The sequence below is a fragment of the Delphinapterus leucas genome, chromosome 1 (genome assembly GCF_059928025.1).
Source record: "Delphinapterus leucas isolate spDelLeu-1000000601 "Yukka" chromosome 1, BTC_Dleu_Yukka2, whole genome shotgun sequence".
Classification (NCBI taxonomy): Eukaryota; Metazoa; Chordata; class Mammalia; order Artiodactyla; family Monodontidae; genus Delphinapterus; species Delphinapterus leucas.
In genome coordinates, this window is record NC_143129.1 from 78,381,642 (window position 1) to 78,396,291 (window position 14,650).

Here is a 14,650-nt window from a genome sequence, read left to right on the forward strand (position 1 = left end):
CCCTCGGAAGGCCCCGCCCCCACAGCGCGCCGGGTCCCAAAGAGGCGTGGACCTAGCCCATGACTCCGACTCCCGCACGGCCAGCGCTGATCTGCACAGCGGCTTCCCGGCTACTGTGCAAAATAGGAGCCGAGGCCCGGTCCGACCGCCTTGGGAGCCGCGCCTCCACCCGGCCGTGGGTCCCGACGCCTTCCTAGCAGCTTCACTGCCCTCTGGCCTCAAGTCAGCCGCCCCGCTCTGTCGGATCAGGCGGGCCAGTTCTCCCGATTGCCCGGCTCGCCCTCCCGTACCGGACCCCTGCGAAGCGCGGGCAGCAGGCGTGTACAAAGCATTTTATTAAACAGGAAGGAGCGGGTGGGAGAGCCAGCAGGACGCCTCTTCACTCCGCGTAGGTAGCATCGTCGTTGCTGTCGCTGTAGGCGGAGGAGGAGAGCTCCTCTCGGGGTGTGCAGACCGGGCACCGCTGCCGCATGTCGTTCCAGCACGACCGGCAGTACACTGCCTCGCATTCCGGCGTAGGGCACACGTAGGACTCGGGCGTCTCGGGTGCCTGGCACACCACGCATCGCCTGCGCAGCCAGGGGCGCAAGAGGGGCAGGCAGCGGCGGTGCAGGATGTCCGCCAAGTGGCGGCGCTGTTGGGAGGCAAGGGGGGTTTAGAGCCTGTTAGCGCTTCTTGTCTGAAGTCTCAAGGCCTGACTATGCCCACATGTTGGAGGAAGCTAGATTGGGCAAAGAAGACCCCCTGGAGGGCGAGGGTGCTATGCAAGTGGGTCCTAGAGAGCCTCCCTCCCTCCGTGATGGAGAGTGGGAGGATGAAGCCTCGATTCTGTCCCAGCCAGTAACAGCAACTACCAGCATCACGTTACCATAAATTGCCTTATTTGATTCTCACCGTGGGGCTGAGAAGTGAGTAGGACAGATAAGACTATCACTATTGTGTCCCCCCCCACTTTACAGATGAGAAAGATGAATCTCATAAATGTTAAGTGACTTCCCCAAAGGCACTGACTGAACAATCAAACCTGCCTGGACGCAGGTACCCTGATTCCAAATCACAAGCCTGGCTCATTATGCTCTCTCACTCTCCCACCCTCTCTCCACACAATTGCCAGGAATTCTCAGGCCACCTTACCAGATGCTCTTTGCTCAAGAAACTCCAGGGGGCACTTCCCTGGTGGTCCAGTGGTTAAGACTCTGCGCTTCTGACGCAGGGGGCCCAGGTTTGATCTCTGGTCAGGGAACTAGATCCCACATGCCACAACTAAGAGCCTGCGTGCTGCAACTAAAAGATCCCGCATGCCGCAAAGAAAATCCCGCAGGCAGCAATAGGGATTCCGTGTGCTGCAACTAAGACCCAGAGCAGCCAAATAAATAAATAAATATTAAAAAAAAAAAAAAAAGGAACTCCAGGGGTTGGGACTTCCCTGGTGGTCCAGTGGCTAAGACTCCATGCTCCCAATGCAGGGGGCCCAGGTTCAATCCCTGGTCAGGGAATTAGATCCCACATGCCGCAACTAAAGATCCTGCATGCTGCAACGAAGATCCTGTGTGCCTCAACTAAGAGCCATTTATTTATTTGGCGCAGCCAAATAAATAAATGAATATTAAAAAATAAAAAAGAAAGAAAGAAACTTCAGGGGCTCCACTGCCTGCCAAACAAAGGCAGAACTCCTGGGCTTGGCCTTCTGAGCCTTCCACAGTCTGGTCTCTCTCTAGCCTCTGCTCCAACTTACCCCTCCCTGAACTTTGCATCCTCTGTGCCAGTTTCTCCTTAGACTAGCTCTGGCACTTGGCATTCCCTTTGGACTCTGAGTCTTTGCACATTCTGTTCCCTTAGCTTGGAATGAATGCCCTTCACATTTCCATCTACCCATCAAAATCCAGTTAACTCCATGATCTGGTCATGGAATCATAGTATGTTCATTTTCAGTGAGTTTCTTAGGAGGCTGGATCAAGATGGTGGAATAGAAGGACATGGAGCTCACCTCCTCCTGTAATATGTTTATTTTTTCATCAGACATTCATTCAGCCCCTACTGTGTGTCATGGGAGTTGGGGGATCTAGGCACTGGAGGAAAAAGTTAAGCAAACACAGTCTCTCACTTTTATGAGCTTTGTTAGGGCTGATTAAATAAGGGTGACTGCCACTTGCTTTTTAAATTGTATTGGGCACTGTACCAAGAAACTGTAAGTAAATTAACTCAATTCAAACAATAACCGTGTAAGGCAGATATTGTTGTTATCGTCTCTTTTTCAGGCAAGAAAACTGATGCTTGGAGAGGTGATCACTTGCCTAGGATCACACAGTGACAACTAACACACGTACAGAATTTGCTATGTGCCTGCACCGTGACAGTGAAACTCATTTAATCCTTACTACAACTAGATGGAGTAGTTAACTCCATTTTACAGAAGGGAAAAACCAAGGCTCAGCATTTATGTGTGTTCAAGACCACACAATTGTCATAGTAATAAGGGTAGGAGCCAGGATTCAAACCCAGGCTCTCTGGCACCAGAGCCCCACACCTGACCACCACTCTATTACTGATCTTTAGTGAGCAGGCCTTACAGATCTGTCCAAACTCCCCATTCTTCAGAGGGAAAACTGAGGTCCAGTGAAGACCATGGCCAAGGTCACACAGCTTAATGAGGGAGTGTGGACTGGAGCCTGCTTCTTCCCACGGTGTGCTCTTTCTGTACACTGCGTGCCCCTTCATGAAGCCTCCCTGATCCCCAGCCCACCTGCTTCCCCTCATCCACCAATCTCCCACCCCACCCACCGATGGGACTGCACTGAGGTTCTGGTCTGAAGCCCTCTCAGAAGAACCTGTGGCTTTGTCTTGGGTCCCTTGTTTCTGATGAACCGCTCTTGCTCTCCTTTGACCTGATGGTATCAAATCTGATTCCCCTTTTCTGCCTGCTCCCCAATGGTCCACTTAGGATCTCAGGCTGGGCTGAATCCTGAGGCACAGAGATGGACACAGCCTTGACCTCCAGGAGCTGGATGACCAGGGCCCTTGGCATGCATCCCATCAGAACTCACTGAGCATCAGTAGGCCTGGGGCCTTGGTGGGGGCTGGGTGGACTGAGGGGAGATGCCTCTCCCCCTCAGTTCTCAGACCCAGCCAGGGGCACAGGCCTGGACTTACAGGAGCCCTCTGCTGTCGCGCCCGCCTCACGATGGTGGCCCTCCTCAGTTGGGTGAAGGCTGCTCTCTTCCTCAGGAGATCGTTGTAGAGGAAAAGGATCCGCTTCTTCTCACGCTGGGGCCAGGGAGACAGTACAGAGGAGGAAGACATTCCCCAAAGATGGGGCTTGTGGGGAACTGGGCTCAGGCTGGTGTGTTTGTGCATGCAGGGGTGGAGAGGGCGGGGTGAGGCGCACCTTGGGGAAGTAGAAGGCTACGATGACCCTCCGGAGCCGGTAGCCGAAAGCTTGGAGCAGGCAGAGACACACTAGCAGGCCGCTTGGTAGTGTAGCCCTCAAATAGGCCCTGGTACTCAGGGGCACGGGCTGGGGCAGGCAGGCTGGCAGAGGAGGCAGGCCTGTCAGGTGTCTGGCCAGGACTGGCCGCGGCTCTGGGTTGAATTCCCCATGCCAGTGGGGTGTGGGTTAAATCTCTGATTACCCTGTTCTCCTCCTGCCTGCCCCTCACCCTGCAGAGCTGTGCTGTCGGTACTATAGCCACTAGGCCCATGAGGCTATTTGCTCAACTTGGCACAGATGTAGAAATTTTCCATCACGGCAGAAAGTTCTGTTAAACAGCACTGCTCCAGAGGGCTGGGACCATCAGGCCCCAAAGCCCCAGACCTCAGACTCCTCTGACCCAAGTCTGTCATCCTCCAACTCTTCAAGCCTGACCTGATGTTCCCTAGTTTAATTTCTCCAATGCAAGCACGCCAACCCCCATCCTGCCACAGCCAAGGCCCAGTCCCCCAACTCTTTGTCTTGGAAAGACCCTGGCCCTCCCAGCCCTCAACTCCTCTGATCCAAACTTTCAGCATCACTCACGCATGTTGTTGGATTCCACCACCGTCTCCGAGGAGGTGTTCAGGGCTCCGATGGTATTCCGAAGAAGCCGGGCAAGCATGGAGTCCCCCCCGACTTTCACCTCCAGTTTATGACTGCCTGAAGCCAGGATAGGGGACGTGGTGTGTGTGGGGCGGGGAGTCAGGAAAGAGTTGGAGTTAAGGGGATGGGGCAGGTTGGGGACTGGATGTAGGGGAGAGGTCAAGGCATACAAATACTTCTCAACTGCACAGGACTTTCCATCCCTTCACTGAGTACTAATTCCTCCTTTTGGTAGATATAAAGGGGGGTGGAAACAGAGGGCCCCAGTGATAGCTGTCAGGTTGCAGGGCTGATATTTGACCATAAGGAGGACAGGGAGGGGCTGAGATGCAGAAGGAGGTGACGAAATTGGAAGAATTGGGGGAGGGGTGTCTGCACAAGGGTGGGAGTTCTCCAGGGGGGTGTCTCTTGGGCCTGGAGCCTGGAGTGGGGACTGGGCTCACTGCGGAAGGAGTACTGCACGAAGGAGTGGTGGCGGATGGTGTCGAAGATGGAGTAGAGAGCCCAGTCCAGGCCACACAGCAGTAGTAGCAGCAGCAGCACGGGCAGTGTCTCCATGAGCTCCCTCATCTGCCCAGGGAGCAGGAGGGTCAGAGCTGGGCAGCGCCTTTGGCCCTGGCATGGAGTCCCCTCTGACGCCTTTGCCCTCCCTCCTGCAGATCCCGCCTCTAGTAGGATCCAGGGGCCTCCCCTCCGTGCCATCCTCACCACATTTCTCATTTCTGTGGCCTGGATAGTGGGGTCCCAGGGGAAGATGACGGTTTTCTTCTCAGCGCTGCGGAGTGGCAGCAGAGTCTGCTTGCCCTGGGAAAAACGCCCACACGGTGAGAGCACTGAGCGCCCTCTCCCTTTCCCCTCTGCCCTCCTGGAGCATGAAGCCACACAGGGCACAGAGCAGGGCACCCTTGGGCAGGGCTGTGCCCACTCACCAGCTTCTTCCTGCGTTCATCGATCTGACAGAAGTAGGTGCTGATGTAGATGTTGTCGAAGCGGATGTCCCCGTTATAGCTGTCCACATAGGAGAAGCACCTGTGGACGAGGGTGTCTCCATCGCCTCCAGGTTCACCCACCCCCAACCATGGGCTTCCCTGACGCACAGTCAGCTGGCCACCCAGCATGCACCGAGCACCATCTGCGTCCTAGAAGAAGGCTCTGCCCTGCCCTCCAGCAGTCCACGGTCCAGTGAAAGACATGCACATACACACTGATGAGACATAACAGAGGTGAGGAGGGGAGGGAGCGTCGTGTAAGTGCATGCGTGTGCCTGGGAGGTAGGGGAAGGTTTCCCAGGCATGGAACTTTCAGGATGAATATCAAGCAGAAGAAACAGCAGGAGCAAAGGAACAGAGACAAGGAAACCCCTCGAGGTTGCAGAAATCACCTGATCCATTGACTCCCACGTTCACCTCTCAAGGCCCTGCCTCTTGGCCGAGCCCTCAAAACATCTCCCGGAGGTCACTTCAAGCAAAACTTGTCTCAGGCATCATTTCCCTTCTCCTCTGACACACCCTTGCGTATGGCGATGTTTTCCGTGTGTGCGTGTGTGTGCCCGTGCAAATGTAACTCTCCTCTGTGTATCTCCCAAAGTCCCACATAATGACTCAGTTTCCTGAGGAAAAAATGTTAATTGTTGGAAATGTGTTTAAAACTGTATAAGTACATTAAATAAGCTCTGTAAACTGTGAAACAGAAGTCCCAATGCTGTTGGTTCTGGGACCCTGTAAAAATCCACATCTTTGCCTTCAGAAGTAACTATAAATGCAAAGAAAGACTGTGGGCGCCCCCTTGTGGAGAGACCTAGCGCTGTTGGGCCTGGGCCTCCTGAGTCTGGTCTCCGCCCCTCAGCCAGCTCAGCCCCTTCAGTGAGCGACCTCACCCAGGTTGAAAACCTGGAAGTGGCTTTTGACTCTGTGCCTCCTTCCTTCCCTCCCCAAGCTGGCTCTGAGACCTGCTGCACCTTCCCCCTACCTCCCTCCATCTCAGGCCAACTTCCTGCCACGCCCCACTCCACTCAGGCTCCCTAATCTCTGACCCACTTTGGCCTCCCTGCCTCCAGGCTGTCCCAGTCCACCCTGCAACCTTGCAACTGTGGGGCAGTTCAGGGCCCTCCTGCAGGGATTTCCAGACTGTTCTGGCCATGCCCACTTCAGCCCAGTCCTCAACCCCAGCCTCTGCCTTCCACATCCCACAAATGCCAGATTCCTGGTCCAAGAGAACACCTTTCCTCTTCTTGACCGTAGCTCCCCATCTGCAGCCTTTTGAAGCCCAGTTATGGCCCTTGCAGGGGCCCCTCCTCAGCTCCCATACCAGTCCCGAGAGCCAGTCCATAGTACAGCCCTTGAACCATCTCTGTTTTGTGGATGCCTCGCCTGCCTCCCCTAGACTCTGAGTTTCTTGAAGGCAGGAATGTGGCTCATTGATCTTCGTTGTCCCACGGGGCCCCGGGCACACACATAACCACTCACCTGCTGTCACTGTGAGCCCCACAAACAGGGGCAGAGAGAGCAGGCGCCCCTTTGGCCGCCCTTGCCCAGCCCCTGCCCATCTCAGGCATTTGGGGGTGGAGACAGGAAATAAAGGGTCCAGAGGTCAGCAGGGAAGCCGAGTGAGGCTCCGGGCAGCCCAGCTGGACGCCAGGCTGGGTGGGGTTGAGGACTTTGGTCCAAATGGAGGGAAAGTAGCAGCCAAGGCAGCGGGCGGGAGAAAATGAAAGCAGAGTTGGACGATAAAAATGGCACAAAGTCAGAGCCAAGGGGAATATGAAGGGCAAGAAAAAAAAATCAAAAGTCAAAGCTAAAAGTGGAAAAAAAAAAAAGTCAGCGTTGGGATAAAGGCCGGAAGGAGGTAGATGAATGAAGACGGTCGCCCTTTTAAGGTGGTGGGAACATGGGTAACTGTTTCTTCTGACAAAATGTCCACATTTCCCTTACCTTTGGGTAAACAGCGATCCCAGCTCTATAAAAAGGCAAAGTTAAAGGCGCAAGAACATTCACATTCAGAGTTGGAGGAGGGCCCTGAAGCTCCATTCTTAGGGCCTCCCTCAGGGCAGGGCTCCAATCCAGAGCGGAGGAAGGGGCATCTGGGTGGAGGTCAGGACTCACGCGTGGAGGACGAACAGGAAGGTGCAGGAGAGCAGCACGTGCAGCAGCCCCAGGATCCACTCAAGCCGGGCCTCCTGGCGTCTCACGTAGTCCCGCACCTCGGTGCTCACGTGTTCCCAGCTCGTGTTGAGGCCCAGCACCCCAGCCCGCTTCTCTTCCTGGTGGACGGCCCGGGTGCCGACTCAGAGGCCCAGACCCAGCCTCCCAGCCTCTCTGTGGCTTCTCTCCCCTGATGCCCCACTCCTGTCCCCAGCTCTTCCCAGGAACTTTAGGAGTTGCCGCTGCCTTCTGTTCGCTGCCCTCCTCGACACAGTCTTGCACCTGTATGAGCTGACACCTCCTCACACCTGGCCGACCACCCATCCAAAGGCAGGTCGGCACCCTCCCTCTCCTGTCACACAATCCCAGCACCACTCCTCGTCTCTTCCCGCTCCCTCACAGCCAGCCACCTCCCTCCTGTGCCCGCTCCCTTGCTCTTTTCCTCACGCCCTGTTCCCTGTGCCCCCCACCCTCACACTGCCCCTCTCCTACCTTGAGGTTAATAGTGGCTGAAAATTCCCCCTCCAGGCCGTGAATAGACTGGTTGAGGGAGTCATAGGTCTGCCCAAAGTTGCCTTCCACTGGGATGCGACTACGGCACCAAACTTCCATCACTGGTGGACAGGGGGGCCAGGTTAGGGGCCTCCCTGGGCCCGGCCTCCAGTCCTCCCTTCCTGTGATCCTCTTCATGCTGCTTTTTTGTCTCTCTGCCCATGACTTTCTTTCTTTCTTTTTTTTTTTTTCTGCACTATGTGGCTTGTGGAATCTTAGTTCTCCCACTAGGGATTGAACCTGGGTCCTTGGCAGTGGGAGTGCGGAGTCCTAACCACTGAAAGTCCCCGCCCATGACTTTCTACCACCCTGAGTCTTTCCCCTCTTCACTCTCCTTGAATTCTTTCCCCCATTTTTTTCACCTGTCTATAACCATACCAAACACTAACTAATTATGATGGCCGATACTTAATAGAGCAATTCCTCTGTGGGCCAGCTCTGTTACCTGCTTTACATGTATTATCCCCTTAAATCCTCAAAACCCCTAATGGCATGAGTACTATCATTATGTCCATCTTTCAGATGAAGAGACGAAGCTGAGAGCCTTGCTGTAAACTCACCTGAGTCACAAAGCTGGTCAGTTGGAAGGGCTGGACCCTGAGGATGCTGTGTCCTCAGAGCTGAAAGCCTCCCCTCCTGAATGCCTTCCTGCCCTACACCTACCTAGTGGTCCCCAAGGACTCAGATCCCTAGCCCTGCTGCTCCCCTCCCTCCTGCCACTATGCTGACCCTTGGCAACGCCACAGAAGAACTTGAACTTCATGGGCACGCAGAGCAGGTGGCTGAGCAGTGGGACCCAGATGCGTTGAATGCACTCTCTGTGCTTTTGGTCAAACCAGCGGCGGCAGTTTAGCATGGCCTTGTTCACCACATCTGCGGGAAGGGGCAGTGCGGGTCTGAGGTCCCCACACCCTGACCCGGAGCCCTGGCCCGGTGGCCCTCCCCGCCCTCCCCTGCCCAGGGATCCCCCTCACGGGAGCAGCGCAGCTTGGTCTTCAGCTCATACATCTTCTGTGTAGAGAGGCGGTGTCTGAAGGCTGAGGCGCGGAGGGTCTCTCTGCCTGGGGCTGTCTCCTCCGAGCCCTCGGCATCCTCGGGCGCGTATCCACTCTCACTGCTCACCTGGGCGTCCAGTTCCTCAAAGGAGCTGGTGATGTTCTGAGTCTTGGCTTTCAATGACTCTTTGCTGCTCTGGGGTCGGAGGGAGGAAAGGGGTCAGGCATGCGAGCTTAGAGCTTCTGCTGCCAGACAGCCTGTTCTTCCCCTGTTAGCCAAGCTTTGGGCTCTTACCTCAAGCCTATAGGGAGCCTAGGCCCAGAGATGGCCTCTCGCCTCAAACAGTCCACTGTTCGTAGTGCTTGGGAGCCCTCTCTCCTCCCCAGGTGCCTCTGCTCCGCCTACACCCCAGGCTCCCAGCTCTTCCTGAGGCCTCCCATCCCAGGTCCTGGTTAGTCAAGGAAGGGTTCCCCAGGTCCTTGGACTTCACCCCTCATCACTAACCTCTCAGGCCACTGTGCCATCTCAATGTCCCCGACTCCCAAGCCCCTCAGCCCTTCTCTCCCCCACTCCTCAACTTTCCAATTCTTCTAATCTCCAGTACCCAATTCCAGTACCCAATTCCCTCATCCCCTGATCCTCAAAGTTTCCAAACTCCTCAAGGCCGGGGCCCCCAGTTTCCTGACATTCTAGCTCATCTGCCCAGAGTACCACCTACTCAGGTGTTTGGAAGTGTGTGTGTGGTGTGTCCCAGTGGCTGCGGGCGGGGGCTCTCCTGGCATTGAGTGTCCAGGGACCAGGGCACATCCTGCAATGTTTGGGAACAGTTCTGCCAAAAAATGCCAGTACCGCCCCCATTGGGAAACTGTAAGTCCAGGGTCCCAGCTCAGGTCATCTAGGCCCTGCGGGGAGAGGGACCCCTAGGCCCTGCCTGTGTAGGGTCCTGACCAGCAGGTCCTTGAACACTGCCCGCAGGGGGGCTGTGGAGACACGCCAAGCCGAGCGGGTGTTGTTGATCTGCAGCTCCACAGTGCAGCCGAGCGATGCTATCACCTCATTGAGGTTGTGCCGCAGGTTGGCCACTGGTCCTGGGGGAAGATGCCCTGGTAGATTATCTCCCTCTAGAGCCAATTAACTTTCTTCAGCCCATCCCTAGCTCCTGCTCTGCGAGCAGTGGCCACCTTCTAGAACTGTACACTGATGGGGCTCAGAAGCTGGTGAGAGGTCATCTCATTCAACCCCTGATTTTTTTCTCTGTGTAAACTAAGGTGGCCCAGAGATGTGGAGGAACCTCTCAGGGACACAGAGCAAGTTGGAACAGCTGGGATTAGACCCCCACTCTTTCTCCTTCACCAGGCCTGGCTCTCAATGGATGGCCCACCCAGGGTCACTGCTTCAGTGTCACTAACTGGTACCCAGGGGCACACACTCACCCTCATAGATGGCGGCCAAGGCGTATCCCAGCACAAAGAGCCGGCCCTCCTTGCCCAGCATCTTGGGTACTAGCAGGAGGCTGGCGCAGCGGATGTGAGGGGAGGTACCCCAGCCTATGGCCCCCAAGCCTGTCAGGAGAGCCCAGGAGATGGCGAAGCAGAGTCAGGACGCTAAACCACCAGGTTTAACAGAGCACACACCGCCCCCCCACCCCCACCCCGCACAACTCCCTTCTAGAACCATCACTGTACTGCCCTTGTCCCATTTACACTGACTCTGATAGGCCTCCTAGACCACTCATTCATTCATTTCTTGAAGAGCCATTTACGGAGTTCGACTGTGTGGCAGCCTGTGGAAGGGCTTGGAGAGATGGCTAGAGATTGAAAAGCCATGGTTGGTGATTGACTTGCTGTGTGTATGAGTGTGTGGGTTTGTGTTAGGGAAGGGGGCCAACACTTCCCTTTTCCAGGCTGGATTCACACTAACCCTAGGTACTGAGGGAGAAGAGAGAGCAAGAGAAAAATTCTGGAAACAGGCACTGGTGCTCAGAGCAGTGAGAAGAGAGGCCACAGCCACCTCAATATTCCCCGTGCTCTGACACCTACAGCACTCACCATCTCGGTCCCTAATTTTAGCCCTTAATCGTGTACCTCCTGGTATGTTTTAGCAGTTTCACATGTGTCTCCCTGTGGTCTCTGCAGGGAGACAGTGAGCTCCTTGAAGCTTGTAATCCAGGGAGAGAGACAGACGGGTAAACAAATGACTGCAACACCAAGTGCTAAGTGCACAGGGAGGTGCTTATACAGAGCTGTGGGAGCCAAGGAGGGAGCGGGTATTTCTGCGGGGGCGGGTGGGGCTGGGAAGGCTGGACAAAGGAGGTGATGTGTCAGCTGGGCCTGGAAGATGAGTAAGTGTTGTTAGGCATTCCAGGCCAAAGGAACAGCATAAACTGGTCAGGGAACCTAGAAGATTCCTGTGTGGATAGAGCGTTCTCCCAAGGATCGCCAAAGCAAATCCCAAGTCCTGACTCTTCCCTCCATCTGCACTGCCCTCATAGAGTCCCCAGCGTCTCTCACTGGGACTAACTAGTCCCCTAGCTCCTCTCTTGCTAACCTAAACTTCAATTTTCACAAGGCAGCCAGAGGGATCTTGTAAAAATGAAATCCGATCATGTCCCTTTTCCGCTTGAAACCGTGCAGTGACTTTCCACCTCACTTGGGAACAAATCCAGACTCTCCTAACACGGTCGACCGACTCGTGATCTGGCCCCTGACTACCTTCTGAAGTGACCTCATGCTACTCAGCCCTTTGCCCACCATGTCCGCCCACGCTGGCCTACTGCTGTTCCTAGAACCTGCCAAGCTCATTCCTCCTCTCAGGTCTTTGCCCTCGCTGTTCCCCCTGCCAGGAGCACTCGTCCTCCTAGAGTCTTCACCTGGCCGGCTCCACCGGCCTTTTGGCCAAGACTCAAGCTGAGGACGATAGTGGATAAATAGTTGTCCTACATTCTGAGGATGATTGTTGACCAAGCGTTGCTCTACATTCTAAAGAGAGCCCCATGGAGCTTGCTGATCTCAGTCTGGGCTTTACCGAAAGAGCAAAACTGGTTCTTCACCCCACTACCCCAACCAGTCTATACAAAGGCAAGACCAGAAATCTGAGTTTTCTGGACGTAGAGAGAAGTGGTTAGAGTAGGCAGACATGGGAGGAGAGTCTGAGGAGAGGTTGGGTGTTCACTTCCTCATGCCCAGTGACAGACTCCAAGAGAACCCTTCTGAAGCTGGTGCTTCAGCTGGACGCCCGCTGGACGCCCGCTGAGCTGCAGAGCCTGGCAGGGCCACCCCAGGGCTGTCACCGGAGCACAGAGAGGGAGGAGAGTTCACGGACGTGCTCAGCAGGGCCTCCTGGGAGTGTCAGGGAAACATGAACATGGAGAGTGGTACTCGCTTCTCATCATGACAGGGGAGGGGGCAGCTGCAAGGGGCCCTGCTTTCCTAGTTTGGCAGGGCAAGGATGTGTGCATTTCCTCTGGGACAAGCAGACGTGTGGAGGGCAGCAGGCCTCAAGCCATCCCTCTGGGATGGGGACCCTCTGCCTGCTTGGGTGGAGGCATCTAAAGGTAAGAGGCTGCAGGTGGCCTGTAGGAGCTACAGGGAGCTTCATTCGAAGTCAGTCAAAGAGAACTGCCCTCAGCAGGAAACTAGGCACTCTGCGGTCCACACAGAGCCTCCAGCGGGACCATGAATGGGCCCCCTGAGACAGCCAGGATGTGAGCACTCGCTGCACAGAGGCGGTGGAATTCAAACAGTATCGATGACTTCAGACTTTTGTCCCTTTTCCTCTAATTCTTCTAATCCCCTTTCTGACATCAGAAGAACCAGAAGGGGAAGGAAATGGAGAAAAACAGTGAGTGAGCAGGCCGTGCCGCCTTCTCCACCGCGGGACCTCACGCCAGGGATCAGGCCTGAGCTGCGGGGCAAGGGGGCGGTAAGGAGGGAAGATGTTTGAGAATGGACGTGAGATTGAAATCTTGACGTAGACTGGATTGGACCTCTTAAACCCTAAAAACAGTCATAATTACTGAAGCAGGACTAGGTCTTCTAGATTAAAATCACCAGAAAGCTAAGGGTCTGTGTGAGAGGTCATCAGTGGGAGAAAGGTTGGAATACAGTGGTCAGGGAAAAAGTAGTTTCCTGTTGGTATCCCATAGAGGTAGATCATTCAGTGAACCGGGGATGATGCCATGTCCGAGCCCCTTGCCTGGGACAGTGTTAGGAAGGGACACGTGCTGTCGCTCTGACCAAAGAGGTGTGGGGGAAGTTGGCTGGGGGGTTATGGGAAGTTTTCTTTGTTCTTATAAGAGACATGAGGAAGGAATGTTCTGCTCTTTTGACACTCCTGTATGAGGATGTGATGCCTGGATTTGCTGCAGCCATTTCATGACCCGAATAGGAATGATGTACAGACCAAAGACTGCAGAGAAAAAAGTCAAAAGGAAGCTGGGTCTTGGTGGGTTTACTGAGCGGCTGAATTATCCAAACTCCAAAACCACTCTACCTTGAAACTTGTTATATGAGATGATAAACTCCCTCTATGGTTAAACCACTTTTAGGTGGGTTTTCTGTTCTTGCGGCTCAACACCTCCTGTTACGAGGTCTCCAATCAAATGTCACCTTCTCTGAGAAGCCTTCCCTGACTACTCAAGCTAGCTCCCAATCTCTTTCTATCACATCCCCCTGGTTTACTTTTTTCATAACACTTGTCACCATCAGAAATGCTCCTGTTTATTTCTTGTTCATGTGTTGTCTAACTCTCTCCACTAGAATGTAAACTTGAAAGAGAACGTAAACTCTCAAAGAGCTGGGTGTGCGGGTGTGGGGTTGGGGAGGGGGGAAGTAGTTGAAGGGAATTAAGAGGTACAAAATTCCAGCTATGTAATAAATAAGTCACAGGGGTATAATATATAGCATAAAGAATTTGGTCAGTATCCTTATTGACCAAAATATGGCCAATATTTTATAATAACTTTAAATGGAGTATAACCTATAAAGATATTGAATCAATATGCTGTACAGCTGAAACTAATATAACATTATAAATTAACTGTACTTCAATTAAAAAAAGAACATGGCCAATAATATTGTAGTAACTTTATACAAGGACAGATGGTTCCTAGACTTATCATGGTGATCATTTCATAATGTCTGAAAATGTCAAATCACTGTGTAGTATACCTGAAACTAACATAATATTGTACAGCAACTATATGTCAATTAGAAAAAAAAAGAAATCATTATAAAAAAAAAGAAATCATTAGATTTATATTGTAGCTGTCACTGCACATGTATATATACAAGTATGCACTATATATTACAATGTATGTATGTGTGTGTAATATGTGTTATATATATTATAAGCTCTAGGAGTGTAAAATTTTTTTAAAAAGTGCTGGGTGTTTGTCAACCTTGTCCACTGCTGAATCCTTAGCAAGTGCTCAGTTAGTGCTAAATGAATGAATGAGTGAATGAATTGAATTTATCAGGAGCAGCAGGAAACAAGACCAGAGAGGTCAGGAGAGATGGGGATTATGAATGGTCGTGGGGTTTGGACCATATCATGGGGGTAATAGGGAGTCCCTCAGATTGGGGAGACTCTAGTGGGCAAGGACTGTGTCTTCTTCTGTAGACTGGGGGCCTCTTCCCTCCTCTCAAAGGCCAAAACAAGGCTGAGGCTACAAGGGACACTTGGGAACAGAAGAAACAAGTGCACCCAGAGCTGGGCTGTGTCCCTGTCCCTAGCCCGGCACTAACCCACCAAGCTGTACAACGTCACCATCTTCTGATCTTCGTAGATGTTCATAGGGTTCACCAGGAGCTGAAAGAGACCTAAGGATACAGGGTGAAGCCAAAGGTCGAAAGATGGGGCCCTACGGCTTCCCTGGTGGTGCAGTGGTTGA

At 53.5% G+C, this 14,650-nt stretch overlaps 1 protein-coding gene and 1 non-coding gene across 3 annotated transcripts in view; one reads left to right on the top strand and one right to left on the bottom strand.

Annotated features, from left to right (window-relative positions):
• Nucleotides 1–14,650, bottom strand: part of DCST1 (DC-STAMP domain containing 1) — a 16,914-nt gene continuing 2,264 nt past the window's right edge. For both annotated transcript variants that reach the window (XM_022559453.2, XM_089914413.1), the window contains 14 exons: nt 14,505–14,579; nt 10,194–10,322; nt 9,709–9,848; nt 8,739–8,955; nt 8,494–8,637; nt 7,705–7,826; nt 7,174–7,331; nt 5,002–5,101; nt 4,781–4,876; nt 4,516–4,642; nt 4,013–4,129; nt 3,386–3,528; nt 3,151–3,264; nt 1–634 (listed from right to left, as the gene is read on the bottom strand). In XM_022559453.2, coding sequence (XP_022415161.2) covers nt 380–634; nt 3,151–3,264; nt 3,386–3,528; nt 4,013–4,129; nt 4,516–4,642; nt 4,781–4,876; nt 5,002–5,101; nt 7,174–7,331; nt 7,705–7,826; nt 8,494–8,637; nt 8,739–8,955; nt 9,709–9,848; nt 10,194–10,322; nt 14,505–14,579 — 1,937 coding nt within the window. In that variant the 3' untranslated portion in view covers nt 1–379. The remainder of the gene's footprint in view (nt 635–3,150; nt 3,265–3,385; nt 3,529–4,012; nt 4,130–4,515; nt 4,643–4,780; nt 4,877–5,001; nt 5,102–7,173; nt 7,332–7,704; nt 7,827–8,493; nt 8,638–8,738; nt 8,956–9,708; nt 9,849–10,193; nt 10,323–14,504; nt 14,580–14,650) is intronic.
• TRNAR-UCU (transfer RNA arginine (anticodon UCU)) lies at nt 1,171–1,243 on the top strand. Its single transcript has one exon. It is a non-coding gene; the product is annotated as a tRNA-Arg (tRNA).